General features: G+C 43.1%; 2 protein-coding genes across 7 annotated transcripts in view; one reads left to right on the top strand and one right to left on the bottom strand.

The window, feature by feature from the left end:
- Nucleotides 1–20,032, top strand: part of CFAP36 (cilia and flagella associated protein 36) — a 132,248-nt gene extending 112,216 nt beyond the window's left edge. Inside the window, exons 8-10 of the mRNA XM_054023286.1 lie at nucleotides 8,113–8,285; nucleotides 8,768–8,917; nucleotides 19,050–20,032. Of these exons, the coding sequence (XP_053879261.1) occupies nucleotides 8,113–8,285; nucleotides 8,768–8,917; nucleotides 19,050–19,139 (413 nt within the window). The 3' untranslated portion in view covers nucleotides 19,140–20,032. The remainder of the gene's footprint in view (nucleotides 1–8,112; nucleotides 8,286–8,767; nucleotides 8,918–19,049) is intronic.
- Nucleotides 1–23,584, bottom strand: part of PPP4R3B (protein phosphatase 4 regulatory subunit 3B) — a 121,385-nt gene that overhangs the window by 29,089 nt on the left and 68,712 nt on the right. For 2 of the 6 annotated variants that reach the window (XM_054023280.1, XM_054023282.1), the window contains exon 16: nucleotides 20,220–22,954. The exons of 2 other annotated variants lie outside the window; for them this stretch is intronic. In XM_054023280.1, the coding sequence (XP_053879255.1) occupies nucleotides 22,859–22,954 (96 nt within the window). In that variant the 3' untranslated portion in view covers nucleotides 20,220–22,858. Of the gene's footprint in view, nucleotides 1–20,219; nucleotides 22,958–23,584 lie in introns of those variants that run through there. 2 more of the 6 variants (XM_054023279.1, XM_054023281.1) reach the window with 2 other exon arrangements.

Below are 23,584 nucleotides of genomic sequence, written 5' to 3'. Positions count from 1 at the left end.
CTCAGGTTTGGGAATCTCCCTCACATCCTCAGCCATGAAGACCGATGCAAAGAATTCATGTAGTTTCTCCGCAGTGGCCTTGTCTTCCTTGAGTGCTCCTATAGCATCTCGATCGTCCAGTGGCCCCACTGGTTGTATAGCAGACTTCCTGCTTCTGATGTACTTAAAAACATTTTTTGCTATTACTTTTGAGTCTTTGGCTAGCTGTTCTTCAAATTCTTTTTTGGCCTTCCTAATTGTAATTTTATGCTTCACTTGCCAGGGTTTATACTCCTTTCTATTTTCCTCAATAGGACTTAACTTCCACTTTTTAAAGGATGCCTTTTTGCCTCTCACTGCTTCTTTTACTTTGTTGTTTAGTAATGGTGGCACTTTTTTGGTCTTCTTACTGTGTTTTTAAATTTAGGGTATACATTTAAGCTAAGCCTCAATTATGGTGTCTTTAAAGTTTTCATACAGCTTGCAGGGATTTCACTTTTGGCACTGTACCATTTAATTTCTGTTTAACTAACTTCCTCATTTTTGTGTAGTTCCCCTTTCAGAAATTAAATGCTACTGTAGTGGGCTGCTGGGATGTTCTCCCCCTCCCTCCCGCCCCCCGCCAGGGATATTAAATTTTATTTTATTATGATCACTGTTACCAAGTGGTTCAGCTATATTCACCTCTTGGACCAGATCTTGTGCTCCACATAGGACTAAATCAAAAATTGCCTCTCCTCTTGTGCATTCCAGGACTAGATGCTCCAAGAAGCAGTCATTTAAGGTGTCAAGAAACTTTATCTCTGCATCCCATCCTGAGGTAATATGTATCCAGTCAATATGGGGATAGTTGAAATCCCAATTATTATTGAGTTTTTTTAATCTTTATAGCCTCTCTTATCTCCCTGAGCATTGCAGTCACTATCACCATCTTGGTCAACAGTATATTCCTGCTGCTATATTGTTATTATTCAAGCATGGAATTACTATCCATACAAATTGTATGGTACTTCATTTGACTCTACTTCCTTTCATAGATAGTGTCAACCTCCCCCAACCTCCCCCCAACCTCCCACCAACATGACCTGTTCTGACCTTCCGATATATTTTGTACTCTTGTATTATTGTGTCCCATTCATTATCCTCATTCCACCAAGTTTCTGTGATACCTATTATGTCAATATCCTCATTTAATATGAGGCACTCAAGTTCACCCATCTTATTATTTAGATTTCTAGCATTTGTATATAAGCACTTAAAAACTGTCATTTTTTAGCCGTCTGCCATTGTGATATAATTGAATGGGAATCTTTTTCATTTGACTGTTTCTCATCAGATCCTACTTGTATTTTATCATCTTCCATCCTTTCCTCTTTACAAGGACATAGAGAATCTCCATTAATAAATTTTCCCCTAAGGGATGTCTATGTCCAAACCACATGTTCTTCCGCACCTATCGGCTTTCCCCCCAACCCTTAGTTTAAAAACTGCTCTACAACCTTCTTAATTTTAAGTGCCAGTAATCTGGTTCCATTTTGGTTTAGATGGAGCCCATCCTTCTTGTACAGGCTCCCCCTTTCCCAAAAGTTTCCCCAGTTCCTAATAAATCGAAACCCCTCCTTCCTACACCATCATCTCATCCACACACTGAGACCCTGCAGTTCTGCCTAACTGGCCCTGTGCGTGGAACTGGAAGCATTTCATATAATGCTACATAGAGGTCCTGGACTTCTCTCTTACCTAGCAGCCTAAATTTGGCCTGCAGGACCTCTTTCCTATCCTTCCCTATGTCATTAGTACCTACATGTGCCACGACTACCAGCTCTTCCCCAGCTCTACATAAGTCTGTCTAGATGTCTTGAGAGATCTGCAACCTTAGCACCTACCAGGCAAGTCCCCATGCAGTTTTCCCCATCATCGCAAACCCAGCTGTTTCTAATGATCTAATCACCCATTACTATTACCTGTCTCTTCCTAATAACAGGAGTTCCCTTCCGCAGAGAGGTATCCTCAGTGTGAGAGTATACCATGGCATCATTTGAAAGGAAGGTCCAAACTATGGGATTGTTTCCCTCTGCTCCAATTTGATGTTCTCCTTCCCTGAGACTTTCATCTGCCTCAACAGCACAGAAGCTGTATCCTCCAAGTTAGCAAAAAGAACCACCAAATTTAGCATAAAGGCTGTATTTAGTTGCAAATCACCATGTTTCAATGGGCATCAGCTAATGAGAATAAACCTTTCCTTAGACAAATAATAAAAAGTACAAATGGAAAACATTTTAAAATCAATTATTTAAATCAAGGTTTCTGGCTTATTTAAAGAATAATTAAGATCAGTTATTTAAATTGCTTTGATTTAAATCAGTCTACCCAGCTTGAAATTGACTTACGTTACATATTTCTTGTGCATTTCTTTACTTTGCAGGCAGCTCCCCCTTCACCACTTTTTTAGATATCTATAATACAGAAGCAGCACAGCAACTTCAAAAAGTGTTCTAAATGATTTAACTGTTGATACAACTGACTGATGTCTGGTCTGAATTAGATTGGACCGTAGCTATGGTGTTTGTGCCACATATTATTGCGGACTGATGGGTTCCAGGGTGAGCACCTGAAGGAACTCCTGCCATAATCCTTGTAAGACTATTCTGAAATCAACATAGCATAAAGGCTACAAAAGGCTGGCATTACAGCTGAGGGTTGTGATTACATTGACACTGTATGTCTCAACATAGATCTTATGTGGTTAGTGTAAAAACTGTGATTGAACACCTTGAAACTCCAGTTACATTTGATACTCTCATGTTGACAAACTGCTTCAAAATATCACTTTCTTTGTGGCCTCAGTACACCACCCTATTCAAGTTTGACACCAGCTCAGGAGACAGGGACTCACCTCTCCCTAAGCACAGGTTTATCTCATGAGGAGCCTATTTCACTCTGAAGACATCCCACTCTGTCCTCAGTGACTGGAAAACCTATGGAGACTCCAGTCACAGTAGCATTGATACTGCCTCAGTCACCTTAGAGCATAACTAGTTGAAGTTTAGTTGATGCTAGACTTCTAGGAGCTCTTGGAATTATGAGTTTACCAAGCGAATTGGAATTGAGAGTTGTGACTTGATCAATCCATGACACACTTGGCTCTGGGGCCTACACACAGACATATGCTAGCATTGCAACTGGAATCAATTCTTGCTCCAGTGGCACTATTCTCTTTTCAGCATGGGCAGCTGTGCAACATTCTGCATCTCCTGTCCAAGAAGAAAGAAAAAGGTGAACATGCAAGACTTTGTTAGTCTCTAAGGTGCCACAAGTACTCCTGTTCTTCTTTTTATCTTGACATCGATACCCAATATCTATCACTTGGCCAAAAGAGGAAGAAAACCAAATTTTCAGCTTTTTCAGCATATATTTATGAAGAATTTTTTTCCAAACTTTTCATTGCTTTTCCTAAAAAAACCCCCCAGAATCTCAAAATTAGTGCACAAGTGTAATGTAGTAGAAGAAATATTTGGACTTAGTAAAGCATTTGAGACTGTCTTACATACATCACTTCAAAATTAATTCACATTGGCTTTGAGTGGAACACTGCCTTGTGTATTGAAAACAGGCTGAAGGGCCATAAACAAAGGCTAATGATAACAATGTATCAAGTAGCAAAAAGTTGAGATAGGATGGTACACAACTAGGATTAATGAGATGAAATTGAAAAGGAGAAGAATGAGGCTGAATATTGGAAAAATCTAAATGACAACAAAATAGCCCTGAAATGGTAGAAACTCTCTCACTTGGAATATTTAGAACAGTAGAAAATACTAGAAAATATTCTGTAAAAGAGCATTCTGCATTTGTGGAGAGATGGACTGTAAGATCTAATAAGTCTTTAATAAGTTCCTTCTACGATTGTATGAAAATGGCTAGGGTTATTCCATTTTATTTGGAAACCGTCCATAACTCTGGTATATCTAAAGTAAGTGGACACTGTTCTTCCTCTAGAAAGGTTGGTGCCTCTTGTTTTGATGGATCCTTATTAAGTAGGTGAGAGGGACATCTGGCAACATGAAGCTACCATCCAAGCAATCTGCAAAAGGGCAGAAGTAGTTGGAACACAGGGACACTGCTGACTTTCTGCATGAAAACCTGGTAGAGGCTACAATGGCCAGAGAACAGTGATAGGACATGTGTTTTGGCACCCCTTCTCTTTGATTGTAACATTAAGATGACTGTTTACCAGTCTTCAAAGCTTACACTGTGCATTGGGGACTACTAATCATTATTGCCAAGTATTAGTTGATACACAAAATGATTTCTGAGGTGGAAGAAGGCTCCCTTCCAAACAAATACAAACAAAAAAACCCAAAACAATATTTTTTTAAATCAGTCCATCAGTGAGCTAGTTAGTATGATCTTTAACGTCCATGTTGCAACAATAAGAGCAGTGGTCACTGGGATAGATGTCCGCTGCCAATATCTAGGAATCAATGGGAACGATAACAGAAGCACAAGGGCCTGCTGTGTGATGGCAAAGTTAAAAAAACTAAAGCCACTCTTGTTCCCTAGCATGTGTCATGGAAGGGGGTCTGGTGGGGAAAAACAGGATGCGATCATTTAAGTGCAGGCTGTATCATGATGCATATGCATAGTGGTCTGGATTAAGATTGGATGATCAACCTTAATTCTAGCATTTCAAAACATTTGAGTGCTTGACTTTGCACTTTTACCATGCTCTTATTGTAATTTGTGTGTGTAATGTTTTATTTAGGTGGTGATTAAAAGAAACGGAGAAACACATACGGGAAGAAAATTATGCTCTTACCTGGGAAATATCACTATTAATTCAGACTGCTTCCTTTTTGGGCCAATGTAGGCATAGTGTGTATCTACAGAATTCTTGATAGCTGTAGTAGCTGTTTATATATGATGGGATTGCATGTTTTCCCTAAAATGGAGGATTAGCTGATCATGGACATAATTTTAGAAAAAAGCAAGAGAGAGTCCTGTGGCATCTTTAAGACTAACAGATGTATTGGAGCATAAGCCTTCGTGGGTGAATACCCACTTCGTCAGACGCATGTAATGGAAATTTCCAGAGGCAGGTATAAATATGCAGGCAAGAATCAGTCTGGAGATAATGAGGTTAGTTCAATCAGGGAGGGTGAGGTCCTCTGCTAGCAGTTGAGGTATGAACACCAAGGGAGGAGAAACTGCTTTTGTAGTTGGCTAGCCATTCACAGTCTTTGTTTAATCCTGATCTGATGGTGTCAAATTTGCAAATGAACTGAAGCTCAGCAGTTTCTCTTTGGAGTCTGGTCCTGAAGTTTTTTTGCTGTAAGATGGCTACCTTTACATCTGCTATTGTGTGGCTACGGAGGTTGAAGTGTTCTCCTACAGGTTTTTACATAATTTTAGAAGGGATTCAGTGGAGACACAAGTGGATCCTTGAGATTCTGAAGTCAACAGAATTCATGAGAAAAACTACCTGGAGTCCCCACCTTGTTCCTTATTACAACTGGAGTACGTAATAGTCTCTTCTAGACACAGCTCATTTTAAAGTCTTCGTGTCCCAGACTAAGGTCTGGAACAATGGATGTATCAGAGAGAATTTGTCAGATGGCTACTGTCAACAAGTTGAAAACATTGAGCCTGATGTCTTTAGCACTGTTCATTACTCATGGCATGCCTTTTTATGATGCAGCCTCAGTGGATCCCCAAAAGGCTCAACATATGGCTCCATGTCTAGTTAGCATCTGGTATAAAGTGGAGTGCCCCAAGGGTCGGTCCTGGGGCTGGCTTTGTTCAATATCTTCATTAATGATCTGGAGGATGGCATGGATTGCACCCTCAGCAAGTTTGCAGATAACACTAAACTGGGAGGAGTGGTAGATATGCTGGAAGGTAGGGATAGGATACAGAGGGACCTAGACAAATTAGAGGATTGGGCCAAAAGAAATCTGATGAGGTTCAACAAGGACAAGTGCAGAGTCCTGCACTTAGGACAGAAGAATCCCATGCACTGCTACAGACTAGGGACCGAGTGGCTAGGTAGCAGTTCTGCAGAAAAGGATCTAGGGGTTACAGTGGACAAGAAGCTGGATATGAGTCAACTGTGTGCTCTTGTTGCCAAGAAAGCTAACAGCATATTGGGCTGCATTAGTAGGAGCATTGCCAGCAGATCGAGGGACATGATCATTCCCCTCTATTCGACATTGATGAGGCCTCATCTGAAGTAGTGTGTCCAGTTTTGGGCCCCACACTACAAGAAGGATGTGGAAAAATTTTAAAGTGTCCAGCGGAGGGCAACAAAAATGATTAGGGAGCTGGAGCACATGACTTATGAGGAGAGGCTGAGGGATCTGGGATTATTTAGTCTGCAGAAGACAAGAATGAGGGGGGATTTGATAGCTGCTTTCAACTACCTGAAAGGGAGTTCCAAAGAGGATGGATCTAGACTGTTCTCAGGGGTACCAGATGGCAGAACAAGAAGTAATGGTCTCAAGTTGCAGTGAGGGAGGTTTAGGTTGGATATTAGGGGGGAAAAATCACTAGGAGGGTGGTGAAGCACTGGAATGGGTTACCTAGGGAGGTGTTGGAATCTCCTTCCTTAGAGGTTTTTAAGGTCAGGCTTGACAAAGCCCTGGCTGGGATGATTTTGTTGGGGATTGGTTCTGCTTTGAGCAGGGGGTTGGACTAGATGACCTCCTGAGGTCCCTTCCAACCCTGATATTCTATGATTCTATGTGATTTAAAGACAATGGTGATGCTATGGCTTTAGTAGCTGTGTATTCAAAAATGGACTAAACAAGTAATTATGGAAATAACTGCATGTTACCCAGAGTTCTGGAGCATTCATTCCTGCTATCTAGGAGGATCTATGGGATTTAACAGGGAAGACTTTGTGAGGAGGATAGTAAATGTGACTAAGTTCACAATTTAGAATATTTTGGCTCTCTCTGTAGCTTCTACTGACTGTGGAAGGTTGGCTGTTTAAAACAAAAAATCGGACAGGTCTGGACAGGACCATAAGACCTTTTGGCTGCAGAATACCTAACTACCCCATCTTTCCAATACTGAAGTAATTATTGGGGCTTAGGCGTGGATAAGTCCTGTGAGGCAGGCTCTCTCTCCAATGATTTTCTTCTGGTCTGAAGCTTCCTCTGAATCCTTCTTGAAAGCCCACCTCTACAAAATAAATAAATAAAAGAGGCAAAAGACAGTAAAGACTGCAGCCATATCATTTCTGTGTGTTTTGTTCAGTATGGCCACTAACTGAGGATTGAAGGAGCCGACCAGTAGACTGAGGGGAATCAAAGCTGACACTCTTACCTGGTTTGAAATATGCTACCTACACTTCCCCTAAGGCTCCTCAAGCCAGCTCTGTGACTGGGAGGTCTGGGTGCTTCCTAAGTCAGAAATCTGGCAGACCTGCCTTCTGTTGTAATGCATGGGCAAGATTAGCCCTGAAGAGCCCTCTCTGGTCAGATTGTTCACAATGAATGATCAAACTCCACACTGAACAAATTGATCTCCCAGTCTTTAGGGTCAGCCTGTGCATATGAAACTTTTTTTTTTTTTGGTATCCTTTCAAGAACCTTTTTCTCTCCTATCAAAACACAGATTTAAAAAGAGCATACTGCTGTTTCCAGGCTCTTTGAAGGAGGGAAAAACTGCACAGTACAAGTGCGTTTGGAGCTGGCCAGAAAGTGCCTTATTTCTCAGCAGTGATTGGTTCTGCTGACTGTAATACTAACAACTGAAAGGAGAGCCCAGATGGCATGAACTGGTCTTTTGAAAGTGAAGAATTTGAAATAGTATTTCTTATCATTTGAGTAATTGTTAGTCATTATAGAATAGCATACAAACCAATGATGTTGCTCCCCCTACTTGTTTCCTGTTCTTGTAACAGAAATATAGTGTTTAGCTGATATTAGTGTGAAAAGAATGCTTCATCAAAATACATTTTTGAAGGAAGCTGTTTTTTAATTAAGCCATAAAGAGGAAATCTCATTTCAAAAAAGTTGTTTTAACTGACAATGTTTTTATGCATTGGTGCAATATTATTTTTTAATCTTACATTTGTTAGTTTGTATATATAACGTTTCTAATTTGTTTCTGTGCAAAATTGGTGTCTAGAAGAAACAAACAAATCTACTAAGGAAGATTTAAGGCCCGTGCATCCTCTACTAAGAGTGATAGAACCTCCTCCGCAGTCTTCTGAACCTACTAAAGTGAAAGAAGAAATTAAGAAAAAGGGAACTGGAAATTGTTCAGAGAATGCAACAAGAGAAGCTGGGCCTGAGGGATTTGTAAGTAACAGGTTTATTCCACTTAATTTGAATAAGATATCATACAGCTAAGGTATTTGAACAATTATTATACAACCAATACATATTTTCATGTTGTTATAACATTTTACTGGCTAGAATTCTCTTATATTAAGTATCAGTATGCAAGTAATTTTTCAGTGTATCCAATGATCTAATTTGCAGAAAGCTACAATTCAGTATAAACTGGACCCTGAGATCCCAACCTTGGAATAGAATTCATTTTCCAGGAGTTTATTGCCATTCTTCTAACAATTTCTTAGTAGTATCTGTGTGTATGATGTAATATGGACAATTGAGTTAAGCACCTTAACTCAAATTCATTAGTTTTGTTAGACCGATAATTCTAGAGCCAAATATCTAGGTATGAATTAGGTGAACTCCATAGCCCTTCATTTATAAATATATAACTGGTACACTCTGAAATGAGTTTTCTAGTAAATTTGTCTTTTAAACAATTCCAGAATTTATCAGAGCTTGAACCGCACCACCTCAGACAACGAGAAGATTATTTAAAACAGAAGCGAGATACATTGATGGCTATGAAGGAGTCAAGAAATAATCTACCAACACCAAATATAGATCAGAAAGAAGAGGCATTATCTTCTAAAGAGGTGAAAGATGAACACTTTAATCAGCATGACTAATCTTGTTTAGAAAAATCACAGACCACTTCAATGAAGATATGGATATTGCAGCTGAATATTAAAACAGGACAAAAGAACAAGGAAAAAGTGGTAGAATTTAATGGCAGAACAAACTCAGTTACAAGTTATTCATTGTGCAGAAATTAATTCTGCAATCTAAAATCAGTATAGCTAAGAAGCAGAAAGCTTAGTGATTGTGAGCATTAAATGCTTTTTCTACAATGGTAAATTTTCATAATAAACCCATGCTCTTTGTTCTTGTACATATTGTTAAACTGCTTCATTGCATGACAGTTTGCTCCTATCTGCTAGTGAGATGTGATTTTGCATACTGGTTCCCTGAAATGTTAGCTCCTTTTTTGCTAACACACGCAGAAAAATAACGTTCATGGTTAACACCGCTAGCTTGAATTTTCTGAGAAGTGTTATTTTATAGAAGGGTTAAGTTTGATAAAAGACGGTTACTCACCTTTGTAACTGTTGTTCTTCGAGATGTGTTGCTCATATCCATTCCAATTAGGTGTGTGCACGCCGCGTGCACAATCGTCGGAGAAGTTTTCTACCCTAGCAACTACGGTAAAGAAAAGTTGCGTCGTTTGTCGGAATGGTTTCGTACGTTCAATATAGAAAGCAAGGGCCCTGCGCACATCCAAGGAGTGCATAGGCTGGTCTTGACGCGTGGTGTGTGGCTTAGGATGGAAGACCGGGAGGAATATATCCTGGTTCACATGAAAAGCTGAAACCACCTTGGGAAGAAAGGCAGGGTGGGGGCGAAGCTGCACCTTGTCTTTATGGAAGACTGTATACGGAGGCTCAGACGTGAGCGTCCTGAGTTCAGAAACACGCCTCGCTGAAGTGATGGCTACGAGGAAGACTGTCTTCCAAGATAGGTAAAGGAGTGAGCAGGTAGCCAATGGCTCGAACGGGGGCCCTGTGAGCTTGGAGAGAACCAGGTTAAGATCCCACGCCGGAACGGGTTGGCGCTGTTGTGGGTACAGCCGGTCTAAGCCCTTGAGGAATCTGACAACCATCGGGTTAGAGAAGACCGAGGAAGCGTGTTCTCGATATAGCAGCCAGGTGAACTCTGACTGACGATATCGCCAAGCCCTGCTGTCTCAGGGACAGGAGATACTCGAGTATGAGGGGAATAGACGCCTCCAGAGGGGGCGTTGCCCGCTGTTCGCACCAACAGGAGAACCGCTTCCACTTGGCTAAGTAGGTGGTCCGCGTAGAGGGCTTTCTACTTCCCAGCAGAATCCGTTGCACGGGATGTGAGCATTGCAGTTCTGTCCGATTCAGCCATGGAGCATCCACGCTGTAAGGTGGAGCGATTGCAGGTCAGGGTGACACAATTGACCGTGGTCCTGGGAGATCAAGTCTGGGCACAAAGGAAGACTGATTGGAGTCTGAATCGATAGCTCCAGAAGCGTGGTGTACCAGTGCTGTCTCGGCCAAGCTGGAGTGACTAGAATCATACGTGCCTGGTCTCTGCGTAGCTTGAGCAGTACCCTGTGGACCAGTGGGAATGGAGGGAAAGTGTAGAACAGCTGGCCCTTCCACATTAGAAGGAAGGCGTCGGAGAGGGAACCCGGAGATCACCCTTGAAGGGAGCAGAACTCGTGGCACTTCCTGTTGGCTCGAGATGCGAACAGGTCGACCTGGGGAAATCCCCACCTCTGGAAGATGGAATAGATGATGTCCGGGCGAATCGACCACTAGTGCATCTGGAAGGATCTGCTGAGACAGTCCGCCAGAGTGTTCTGGACTCCAGGGAGGAAGGATGCCATGAGATGTATCGAGTGGGCAATGCAGAACTCCCACAGGCGAATGGCCTCTTGGCATAGGGGAGACGACCAGGCTCATCCTTGTTTGTTGATGTAGAACATGGCCGTGGTGTTGTCTGTGAGGACCAACACGCAGCGGCCATGCAGGAGACTTAGAAATGCCTGACAGGCTAGGCGTACTGCCATGAGCTCCCGAACATTGATGTGCAGAGCTAGTTGGGATGCGGTCCACAGGCCTTGGGTATGGTGCTCCCCGAGGTGAGCCCCCCAACCTAGAGATGAGGCATCCGTGACTAGGTGCAGGGAGGGCTGTGGGGCGTGAAACGGCATTCCTGCACAAACCGCCTTGTGATCCAGCCACCAGGTGAGAGAGGTCAAGACCGAGCTCGGAATCGAGACTACCATGCTCAGGCTGTCCCGAGAAGGGCAGTACACCGACGAGACCCAGGCCTGAAGCTGACGAAGCCGAAGTCTGGCATGTCTGGTTACGTAAGTGCAAGAGGCCATGTGACCCAACAGACCGAGACATGTCCTTACAGTGGTGATCGGGAAGGCCTGAAGTCCGCGGATGATGTTTGCGATGGCGTGAAACCGAGTGTCTGGCAGAAGAGCTTGGGCAAGTGTGGAGTCTAGGACTGCGCCGATAAACTCTATTCTCTGGGTTGGCTCCAGAGTGGACTTCTCTTCATTGAGTAGAATGCCTAAGTCTTGGAATGTTTGTAGTATTATGCTGACGTGCGCCCGAACCTGTTCCCTGGTACAGCCACGGACCAGCCAGTCGTCTAGAACGGGAACACCTGTATCCTTTGCTGACGAAGGTATGCTGCCACGACGTCCATACATTTGGTGAACACTCTCGGAGCCGCGGACAGCCCGAAGGGAAGGACAGCAAATTTGTAGTGTACCTTGTTTACTACAAAACGAAGAAAGCGCCTGTGCGGGGGATAGATCGCTATATGAAAACAAGCGTCCTTCATATCGAGGGTGGTGTACCAGTCTCCAGGATCCAGGGAAGGGATGATGGTCCCCAAGGAGACCATGCGGAACTTCAACTTTACTATGAATTTGTTGAGTCCGCGCAAGTCTAAGATGGGTCGCAGACCCCCTTTTGCTTTGGGGATCAGGAAGTAGCGGGAGTAAAACCCCTTGCCCCTTAACTCTGGGGGAACCTCCTCTATGGCCCCCATAGAGAGGAGCCCAGAAACCTCCTGTATAAGGAGATGCTTGTGAGAAGGGTCCCTGAAGAGGGACGGGGAGGGGGGGTGGGAAGGAGGGGAAGAAGAAAATTGGAGCGCATATCCCCTCTCCACCGTGCAAAGGACCCAACGGTCCGAAGTTATAAGGGACCAAGCACGGTGGAAACGGGAGAGGCGATCCCGAAAGGAAGGAAATGGATGTGGGTGGTGGCGGCAGGTACTCCATCCTCGGGCACAGCTTCAAAAGTTTTGCCTAGAGCCAGAAGGTGGCCTAGGTGGGCCCTGATTCTGACCCTGCTGAGGGCCCGTCGACCTCTGTCTACCACCTCATCCCCGCCGTCTGGGGAAGTCCCGTCTCGGACGAGGAGGAGGAGGAGGGTAGAACCTCTGTGGCTGTGGCCTAAATGGCCTGCGTTGGGGTCCTGGGACATGCATCCCCAAGGAGCGCATCATGGTTCTCGAGTCCTTGAGGCTCTGTAACCTAGAGTCCGTCTTCTCCGAGAACAAGCCTTGGCCGTCAAACGGCAGATCTTGCAGGGTCTGCTGTAGTTCTGGTGGCAACCCCGAAACCTGGAGCCAGGAGACACGTTGCATGGCTATCCCTGACGCTATTGTCCTGGCTGCCGAGTCCGCAATGTCTAGGGAGGCCTGTAAGAAGGTTCTAGCCACCTTTTTTCCCTCATCCACCAGGGCCCCGAACTCCTCCCTTGAGTCCTGGAGGACCAACTCTTTAAATTTCCCCATGGAGTTCCATGACTTATAGTTATATCTGCTTAAAAGCGCCTGTTGGTTTGCGGCCCTAAGCTGCAGACCCCCCGCCAAATAAACCTTGCGTCCAAACAAATCAAAGCTCTTGGCGTCCTTTGATTTGGGCGCTGCCGCCTGCTGGCCATGGCGCTCTCTGGCATTCACTGATGAGACTACCAGTGAACACGGTCGGGGATGTGTGTAGAGGTACTCATATTCTTTGGAAGGGACAAAGTACTTCCTCTCTACACCCTTGGCAGTGGGAGGGATGGAGGCCGGGGTTTGCCATATGGCTGTAGCGTTAGCCTGAATTGTTCTGATAATGGGTAATGCCACCCATGTTGGGGCATCCGAGGAAAGGATGCTCACCACCGGGTCCTGCACCTCCACTGTCTCCTCGGCCTGTAAGTCTATATTTCGTGCCACCCTACATAACAAATCCTGGTGGGCACGAAGATCTATAGGAGGTGGGCCTGTGGGTGTTGTACCCACCACTGCTTCATCTGGAGAAGATGAGGAGGACACCTCGGGGGGTAAAGGACCTGAGCGGGGGTCTGGTTCCACGGGACTTGGAGGTGCCTGATCCCCTGCACCAGGATCTGGCTCCTGCATGGGCATCGGGGCCAGGGCCTCCATACCCCCTGGGGGGGGTGGGGCGGGAAATGGTGGCCTCAGGAGCCCTGGGCTCAGAGTGAGCCGAGCGAGAGGTCGCTGCTGGGGCCCCTTGAGCCTGGTGATACGCCCAAGGGGTCCAGAAAGACCAATGCGTAGGGTCTTGTCGCAGGTTTTCTGCCCCCTCCTGCCAATGGCCCGAGTCGTCTGCAGCTTGACCCTGAGCAGGGCACGCTGAACGGGAGGCCCCTTCAGATGAGTGCGACGCCGATCTCGAGGGCCTGGGTGCAGATAATCCTCCCGATACGGTGTCTGCGCGGTGCCGGTGAACGGTACCGGGATTGAGACCGGTGCCGATGACCATGTCGGTACCGAGACCCGGACCTAGATCTGGATGACGAAGATAGTCTGTAACCTCGGTGCCGGGAGCGGCTTCGCGAATGTGAGTGGTGCTCATACTGGTGCCGGGAGCTGCGCCTTGACTCCGACCGGTACCGGTGCTCGGGTCGGTGCCGAGAAGAAGACCGGTGCCGGGAGGTAGATCTGTGCCGCGAGTACGACCGGCGCCGAGATGGGGATCGGTGCTGGGACTGCAAGCAGCGTCGAGACCTGCTCCGCGAACAGGAGCGGTGCCGTGAGTCCACGCCCGGAGACGGCGGGCGTATCAGGGTAGGCTTGCCCCTGGACTGGACTGTACAAAGTGGTGCTGCAGGTTGAGAAGGCGCCGGCTCGGTGAGTGCTATAAGGTCTCTCGCCATGGCGAACGTCTCTGGTGTGGAAGGGAGACAGGGCTCCACCACTTGACGAGGCGGTGAGCCAGTCCGCGCCGGACTCGACGGTGCTGATGGTCCTTGCACCCTCTGGCGTTCGGGAGCCGGGCGCGGCTCTACCCCCGCAGGGGGACCTGGTGCCTGAAGGACAGCAGCGTCCTGAGTATTATGGGGCCTTTTATGTCCCGGAGACAGGGACTGGCGCTGAGGGGCTTGAGGTGGACGCGGTGCCGAGGGAGGACGGTGCCGAGGTGCCTTCCCCGCGTCTGCCCGTGGTGCAGTACCGGACGTTGCCGCTGGGGCGCTACGCACCGAGGTGCTCGGTGCTGGAACCTGGCGCGCCGAAGGAGGATCCAGGCTAAGTGCTGCCTCCATGAGGAGCTGCTTAAGTCTGAAGTCCCGCTCCTTTTTCGTCCTTGGCTTGAAAGCCTTGCAAATCCTGCAGTTGTCCATTTGGTGAGACTCCCCTAAGCACTTCAGACAAGAGTCATGGGGGTCTCCCATTGGCATAGTCCTAGCACATGTTGCGCACGGCTTAAAACCGGGAGTCTTGGGCATGAACCCGGCTGTGCACCTGGGGGGGAAAAAAGGGGGTAATAGCCCCCTTAACCCCCGCTAATTTACGAAAACTATTTATAACTATTAACCACAACTAATCTAAAGAACACAACTAACAACTATCTACAATAAACAACGGGTAAGCTAGGAGAGTGGAGGACAGCTATGCCGCGCTCCACAGTTCCAACGACCATCACGGGCGGTAAGAAGGAACTGAGGGGGCGCTGGGTCGGCTGCGGTATATATTCAGCACCATGAAGGCGCCACTCCAGGGGGCTCCACAGCCGACCCACCGGGTGTTGCTAGGGTAGAAAACTTCGACGATCGTGCACGCGGCGCGCACACACCTAATTGGAATCGATATGAGCTAGCACTCGAAGAAGAACTTCCTTTCTTTCGAGACTTTGTAAAGTGTTTTTCTTGTATTTCAAGTGAGGAAATGCTCTATAGCCTCAGCTACTGGTGGAGGAGGCAGCAGTATTAAGGCAAGGAGGCCTGAAGTTTGGGTGCTACTACCATCTTTTTGCCTTGCACAAAATCTAGGCTTTTGTGCTGAAAGCAATCTTCCTGTGAGAGAGTTAGGACGATGGAAAAGCAAAATGATCTCTTCATAACTGGCATATTCTTGATGGCTCTAATCTCTCCTGTCAATAGACAGTTGTAGTGGTGACCTGGAAAATTCACTACTGTAGCCTATCATTCTCTTGAAGAGGCAGGAATAGGTGTGCATTGCCCATTTAGCACAATACAAAGTAGACCAAACTGCCTATGAATAGCAACATCACCATCCAAGAGAATGAATGTTTCCTTTGTGATTTTTTTTAAAATTTAAAATACAGACAAGACCAGTTGGTCCCTTATGAAGGGGGAATGAGTACTGTGAATTTGTAGGGGAACTGAAGAGATTAAGATGCCAGAACACTTGTTTTTGCTGTTTGCTGCTGTGTCCGAGCAGAGAAGGATTGAAACCTTCATTTCTGGATTAGGGATTTTAAATTTACATAAATTAAACCTCAGGCTTCCTTCCTAGGGCATCTGATCCATAAGTATTCAGCAATGAGTTCCATGGGATTTTTAAAAATTACTTAGTTCTGTAAGTAAGAACAGCATCAGATGTACACTGCCTCTGATAAAATAAGTTATCAGTTATTATTAGCTGGGGTCAGTCCCTGCTGTGTGGTAAAAGTAGCACACTTAGAGTATATCTACACTGCAGTTAGACACCCCTTAGCCCAAACCCTGAGAGCCTGAGTCAAGTGGCATGGGCCAAACAAGGCTTTTTTATTGCAGTGTAGGTGCTAATATATTGCATTAGCTTTTGTCTTCTGCAGCAACTGTTAATGGCCATTTTCAGACAGGAAACTGGCCTAAAAGGACCACATGTCCGTTCTGGTACAGCAATTCCTATATTTCTAAGACATTTACTTCATCCTGTCATAATCAGATACTAGAAGTTGCCTTGCAAAAAGAGATCTGTGTCCCACTTGAATGCACACAACCTGAGTTATTTAGTAGTGTAAGGATGGTTGAAAGAAGGAAATCACTGCAGTGTGATTCAGCAGAGACTTAAGGATAAAGTTTCGAAAACTCCTAAAAGTAGGACAGAGAAGTTAATCTGATGAGACCAATGATGCCTGACATCAAAACAGCATGTCTCCCTTACATGTAAGCATTGATGCTCACAGTTCAATAAACAAGATGGAATTCAGTACTCTCTGTACAGCTGCTTGATTAGACATATTGGTGGGAGTTAAAGAATCCATAACCATGTTTATTCCTAAGCTAGGACCATAGTATTGGTCAGTGTGTGCTGTATTTCTAAGTTTGTCAATAGAAGACCATTTGAAAGCAATCTGCCCCATTTGTTTCTCTAACTTTTTGGAAACACAACCCCTGAAGAGCAGAAAGCAGGAAAACTTTTTTCCTCTAATTGGAACTGGTGACAGGTTCTAGTGAACCTGGTGTGGACCCCATCCTCCAAGACAACAGCAAGCACTGTAAGTCTGTGTAGTTCTTTGAGAAAACTCAAAGATAATATCCTTGCAGTGTTACAATAGAATCTAATTTAGGATTATACAATACTCCAGGCAATGACTCAGATACAGGGAGGTGGAGATGAGCTCAGCGTGGGAAGGTTTCAAGAAGTAAGCTAAGGAATTTATAGGTAGACCCAGAATAAAATGGAAGCATTTCCTCTATCTAAGTGGTTACTGAACAAGGGTCCTGATGCCTTGCTTTCCCTCCCTCTTGCTAGACATACCCTACCAGAACAAGAAACTGGAATAAAAAAAGGGTATTGGAGCCAGGTGCCAGGATCAGTCCCAAAATATATAGAGGAAATTTGGTCAAAAATTAAAGTCAGAAAAAACATTTCCAACCTACTTTTCTGTTAGTTCATCTTTAGGGTTTAGTATATTGACATTTGTCATACAAATGGAAGATTTGATCTGCACTGACGTGATATATTTGGAAGATTGGATTGCCTTGTCTCTCAGCTCTGCCCCTCTAAAGAGTTAAGGAGCAGCGCTGACTGACTTCAAAGGAAATCTAGGCCTCCTCCAGGAGGATTATTACATTACAGTAAGGGGAGGGCAGAGCCATACATGCTCAGGGAAACAGAATCCTTCTCCCCAAACTGTTAAAATACTTTTATATATTTGATAGAGTATAATGGGTTTGAGGGATCAGGTACCACAGCATGGCAAGGTCAGAATCACTAATATTCAGGGTCCAGCTCGTTTGATGCTAAGCCTCCAACGGTAATCAACACCAAATACTTCAGAGGAAGGAAGCGAGTACGCTGAATGTTTACACTATTAATGATTATTGTGATTTATGGGGAAGAGGGAGTTACTTTCTTCAGAGCTTAATATGGAATGTTATCACTATCATTGTCTTAAAAGAGTAAATATTGAGTTAAGTACACAGCTATGTGCCAGAAAGCCCCACTAAATAGCTGCTTGAGCTACTACAAACATGTGTTAGCCTTCAAGTCCCCCCCACCCCAGACTCCTCCTGTTTGAAGATATCACACAATGGATCATGTTGACATCAACACTGGTTACAGTGAATTAGCATTTAATGCTGTACAATGGGATAGCTTCAGCAAAGCTGGAGTTTCCAAGTTGACTTGAGGGAGGTGCAAAACAGCTTACAAATTATTTCAGTACCATAAGATCCCATATTCTGGTAATGTAAGAAGATATCTGCAGATGTGTACTAAAGAATTTTTATCATTGCTTTGTAATTCACCTTTAAATGCCACTAAGCTATACAAATTATGTTGGTCACAAAACTAGTATGTGTTAGGATCTGGCTGAGGAACATGGGGTACATCATGCTCTCCTTTGTGCTTGGACAGTGTGTTGTCCCCAGGTGTAAATTACAGCAAGTATCATAGAAGATTAGAGTTGGAAGATCCCTCAGGAGGTCATCTAGTCTAACGCCCTGCTCAAAGCAGGACCAACCCCAACTAAATCATCCCAGCCAGGGCTTTGTCAAGCTGGGCCTTAAAAACCTCTAAGGATGGAGATTCACCACCTCCCTAGGTAACCCATTCCAGTGCTTCACCATTCCATTAGTGAAATGGTTTTTCCTGATATCCAACCTAGACCTCCCCCACCGCAACTTGAGACCATTGCTTCTTGTTCTGTCATCTGCCACCGCTGAGAACAGCCAAGCTCCATCCTCTTTGGAACCCCCCTTCAGGTAGTTGAAGGCTACTAGCAACTCCCTCCTCACTCTTCTCTAAACAAGCCCAATTCCCTCAGCCACTCTTTGTAAGTCATGTACCCCAGCCCCCTTATTTTCATTGCCCTCTGCTAGACTCTCTCCAACTTCTCCACATCCTTTCTGTAGTGGGGGCCCCAAAACTGGGCACAATACCCCAGATGTGGCCTCACCAGTGTCGAATAGAGGGGAATAATCATTTTCCTCAATCTGCTAGCAATGCTCCTACTAATGCAGCCCAATATGCTGTTAGTCTTCTTGGGAACAGGGGCACGCTGCTGACTCATATTCAGCTTCTCATCCACTGTAATCCCCAGGTCCTTTTCTGCAGAACTGCTGCTTAGCCAGTTGGTCCCCAGCCTGTAGCAGTGTATGGGAGTCTTCCGGCCTAAGTGCACTCGTCCTTGTTGAACCTCAGCCGATTTCTTTTGGCCCAAACCTCCAATTTGTCTAGGTCTATCGAACCTATACCATTGTTATCAGCCATCCTGAGCTTTGGGAAGCTGCCAAGATTGCAATTTTTGCAAGTAATTTCCATTTCAATATTATTTAATTCTGAGTTCTAGAGAAAAAATCTCTCTTTATTGTTTATGGTCTGAATTGACTTAAAAATCTACTGAAACTTTATATTATTGGAAGTCAGAATTTTCTATGCAGTCAGAGAGGTTATACTGTAATGTAATAATTTTAATTTTGTTTTTAGGAAATGTCAGAAGAGGAGAAGCAAAGACTACTGCTAAAGAGGAGAATGCTTGCAGCAAAACTTAAAGAAGAAGTTATTAACAAGCGCTAAGTTTCAAGAATCTCATTGTAAAAATACTTGTGGACAAGAATTGAATCTCTTTTAGAATAAATTATTTAACCATAAACTGCTTGCTTTCAAACACAGTATACTGTTGATTTTCCACAAGACATGAGCAACTCATTTATTCATATACATAATATTTAAAACTAAATTGCATCCACAGTAGTAAAAACTTGATTTCACACACTAACCCAGTGGGCCAAGTTTTTCTGAAGTGCTGACTTCTCTGGCATCTGCTAGATGCATAGCACTTTAGAAAATCAGGCTACCTATTTAGGTAGCACCTAATAATTATGATGTATTTTATTACCATAACACCTAGGAACCCTAGCCATGAACCACATTGCCCTTGTGCAGTAAGGACTTAGGATCCTACCTTTAGGCACCTGTTTTTTTTAAAAGCTTTGCCATAGCCACTTATTTAAAATTACACCTTTGTTCTATTTAATATATAAAAAATTCAAACACCTCTACATGTCGATGGCTACTTCCTTTTTTCAAAACACATACTAGAAATGTTCATAGCTTGGAAAACACCATCTACAGAATTCTTAAACCAGTTCTCTAACAGAGATAAAAATACAGAACTTGGTTCTTTTCCTTTTATTAGTCTGTCAAAGAAACATTACCCCTTTCAAGTGTCAAATATGATAAAGTCTAAACAGGGAAACACCATCTTGAGAGTTTTGTTTGAGACACAGGAAATGAAGATGAAGCTTCTGAAGTCATGAGAAACAAACTTCATACTAACACTAGATTCCATTGTTTTTATAAATCTTTTGGGCCAATTTAACAGTAACTAAGCCTGTGTTTTGTGGCAAAGTACAACTTTTAAAAGTAAACATTTGTTGTCTTGGTTAAATAAAATGTGAAAGCACTTATGAGCTAGTCCCATAATTCAAAATTTTGAAAACAATTTTTTGCCATTTTGTTCACTACAATTCACTACTGTCTGGTCATAAATCCTGCTTAGAACATTTATCTCAGCAAAGAGGCTGTAATCTGTAAGGTTTCATCACTAACAATGTTTGATTGGCGCAATAACTGAGTAAAAAACCACCCAACCAATCAAAATTTCATGTAACTTTTTATTAAAATAGTATTTATAACTGATACATGTTGGCAGATGTAATTTTTTTTTTTTTTAAATCTGTAGTGGAGGGGCCCCAGGCATTAGAATGTATCTGTCCCCTAGCAGAATGCAGACAGCATATAATAAGTCATAGATAAAGGAATCTTTGCCTGAGGCAGGTGACCCTGGATGCTAGCCAGTGAGTGGGAGCTCCATATGTCACACTCCAAAGGGGGTTTAAAAAGTTTGATAAAAATGTTCAGACCTTAAGGTGACCTCAAATGTCTCTTCGTATAGTTTTATTCTTCTAGAGTAACTATAAAAATTCACAACATTCACATATTTGCTATAGAATAAAGGCTCATGAGCTGGTCTGAATGTATCCTTAAAGCTCTTGGCAGTTCTTCAGAAAGGAAAAGTTACAGGGGGAAAAAAAATGAAAAATCAACACTTTTTAAATCAAAGAACTTTGTTTAGGGTAATTTTTATTAGAAAAAAATTGGATTGCGGTCAGGTGATGTTTTCAGCCTCTGAAGGGGAAAGGCACACTCTGCATCACTTTGGAGCCTTCTTAGTAATAACTATAAATTTGTAGGAAATTGTCATCTTTAAGCATGGAGAGACACGACTTGTCTGGAAAAAAGAAAATTGAGATCTGGAGAGCAAGCACATGATGATGATATTCCAATCACACTTGAACCAGCTTCCCTACTCACTGCCTTTGAGTTGGAGGCTAAGAGGAGAGGCCACATTCTTGATTGCCTGGAGCCCATAAGGGGCAACAATAATTCCCTCAGATCCACCCGCATTAACTGTCATCCATCAGAATGTTTTGTATCTAGCTTACTGGTTGATAAGAACTCCTGCATTCTGGTTGGTATTTGATCTAGTGGTATATAATTTTTTTTTAAAACTGCATGAATAGTTTGTCTTATTAAAGAATACTTTAAAATCGCCACGTTCCAAAATTATGAGTTAACTTACCATGTACAACAAACCAAACAAAAGCAATAATTATGGAATTACAGGGTCACATTTTAATTCCTGAATGTTACAGTTCAGCATTTATATCACCACATGTATACAAATGGTGTAAAACAAGTACTGTGGTATTTTAATACAAAATAAACTTCTGTTTTATGGAAAAAACTATACTTCATATCTACACAGACAGTCCATATTTTCCAAACAATAGCTAAAATTAAAATTAACTACAAAATCTCCAAAACAGGTAAACCTGTTTCAGTTTAAACTATTCCAGGAGAAATGGACCCATAACACATATTACAAGAGTGATCTATGTGGTGGTTTGCAGCTGGTTTCATAGTTTAGCATCTCTGACACATTAATTGTAGTTTGGTGGGGTTTTTTCCCCCTCACTTCAGCATGATCTCAGATCATATAGGGGCAACTAACATTAAAATATTTACAGTTCACTTGCTGCTCTTTGAAAATAAAACCTCTTAAACGGTTTACCTCCATCAATTTACCTGTTTTTTTTTTTTTTTTGGTTGCAATTAGTTTACGTTCATGGAATGTGCTTTTACTCTTTAAAAAGCAGCTTTCGTATTACACCCAGGTTCAGATGCTGAATATTGATTCTGCCTCAAACAGACGGGTATATTGTTAGTAATAATTCCATCTTGGTCCAAAATGGCTTCTGGGTGTTAAATGCCACTTTTCAAAACCTTTGTTAGTGTTTCTTATTACCACCTCAATTACACAATTTAAACCTACAAATGCAAAAACGCACCTGCTGCTCAAGGACGAGAGCTTCACTAATAAAACAGAAAGTGACTCAATTCAGTATCTTCTATCACCTGAAAAACTGCTAGCTGTACTTAGTGTGTAGTTTAAAGTACTAGTTTATTGATGCTAGCAGTTTCTGGAGATCTTTTTGGAAGCTACCAATCCTTGGCATAGATATTGCTGGATATCCAATTTAAAAAAACAATCAAATTAACTGAACTGTCCATTATCCAGCTTGCTTTTTTTCCTCTCCTCTTCAAAATGTGAGTTGAAAAGTTCATGTTTTTTACAACTCAACATGCACTGTTATTCCAGAAGCTCCCCACTCCATTTGTCAGACATTTTATTAAATTTGCAACTAATGGTCCCAAAATCTGAATTTATTTTTATGGAAATAGAATTATTTTCCCTTCATTTTTTTTAAAAAAGAGGCAATTGCTAAAAGAACAAAATGGACAGCACCATTACAAAATTAAGATTACTGGGTTTACAACTGAAGCTTTACATTTTTTTTCTAGGTCTGTTACACACTGGAGAAACCCTGCAATATTAAAAGTTGTTAACCACACCTTCCTCCCTCCCAGTACCCTCCCCAAACCTGAGACTTTCCTTGCTGAGAAGCTGTCATCCAGGTTCTGATTACTAACCCTCCCCCCACCCCTCCCAACTGAATGGCAGACTCCTTATTTTACTAGAAAGAGATTAAGTTCCTTGGAAGCCTGATGTTTGCAGAACTAAACCTTTCTCACTGATATACTGAGTTTCTTTTGCTACTCCTTGTATTATCTTATATATTCAAGGGAGAAAGCTTTCTGATTCAGACTCTTTAGCTCTTCGATCAGTTGCAGCATTTAAGACCTCATAATATACATTTATTTCAATGTTTTTATGAACCAAGACGAGGTCTTTTCCTTGGGGATGTCTCCTCTTCTTCCTCTTCCTCTTCATCATCTGGATAATCCACTAGGCCAACTAGACTTCCCTGCTGATTTTAAAGAAAGAAAACCTCACATTTGAAAAAATTCATCTCCCAGAAATGCACAGCTGTAATGAAAATACCAGATCCCCCTTGATCAGCTGTCTAGGACAAAGCTTCAGAAGATTAGTGTATTAGGATGGCATGCAGTAGGTTTACAGACTTCCAATTACAATAAAAAAAAAAGCTTACAGAGTGTCTGGGCATATGAAACAGAAAATGATAAGATGTCTAACACTCATTTGTTGAGAAAAGTTGTCACCAATGAGGTACTTGGACCCAGGCTGACCTATAATGTAAATCTTGCAATGTATCAAGGTAAGATTATGTTTTCTGTATAAAATCAAGGAAAATACTAGTATTGAAAACTGGTTTTCCACTGTGAATTTAAACGGTCTCACACTATTTAAAAATCTTTAATCCTATTATCTTTTATGAGTGTCCATTATTTCCTTCTTAGAGACCTGAGGATCCCCTTCTCACCCTTCAATCCAATTTATACTTCTCCCTTTTTAAAAGCCATATAAACAGTGATTTATCCTCTAGGCTGAGGGTCTGATGAGTTCCCATTTTAAAAATACTCCTCTTCCTCCACCTAAGTGAAACTGGTGAAAAGGACACTACTATTTGCAGCAA

Source organism: Malaclemys terrapin, chromosome 3 (assembly GCF_027887155.1).
Source record: "Malaclemys terrapin pileata isolate rMalTer1 chromosome 3, rMalTer1.hap1, whole genome shotgun sequence".
NCBI classification, from domain to species: domain Eukaryota; kingdom Metazoa; phylum Chordata; order Testudines; family Emydidae; genus Malaclemys; species Malaclemys terrapin.
The sequence above is the reverse complement of the archived record's forward strand: the minus strand, read 5'-3'. Positions and strand labels throughout refer to the sequence as shown.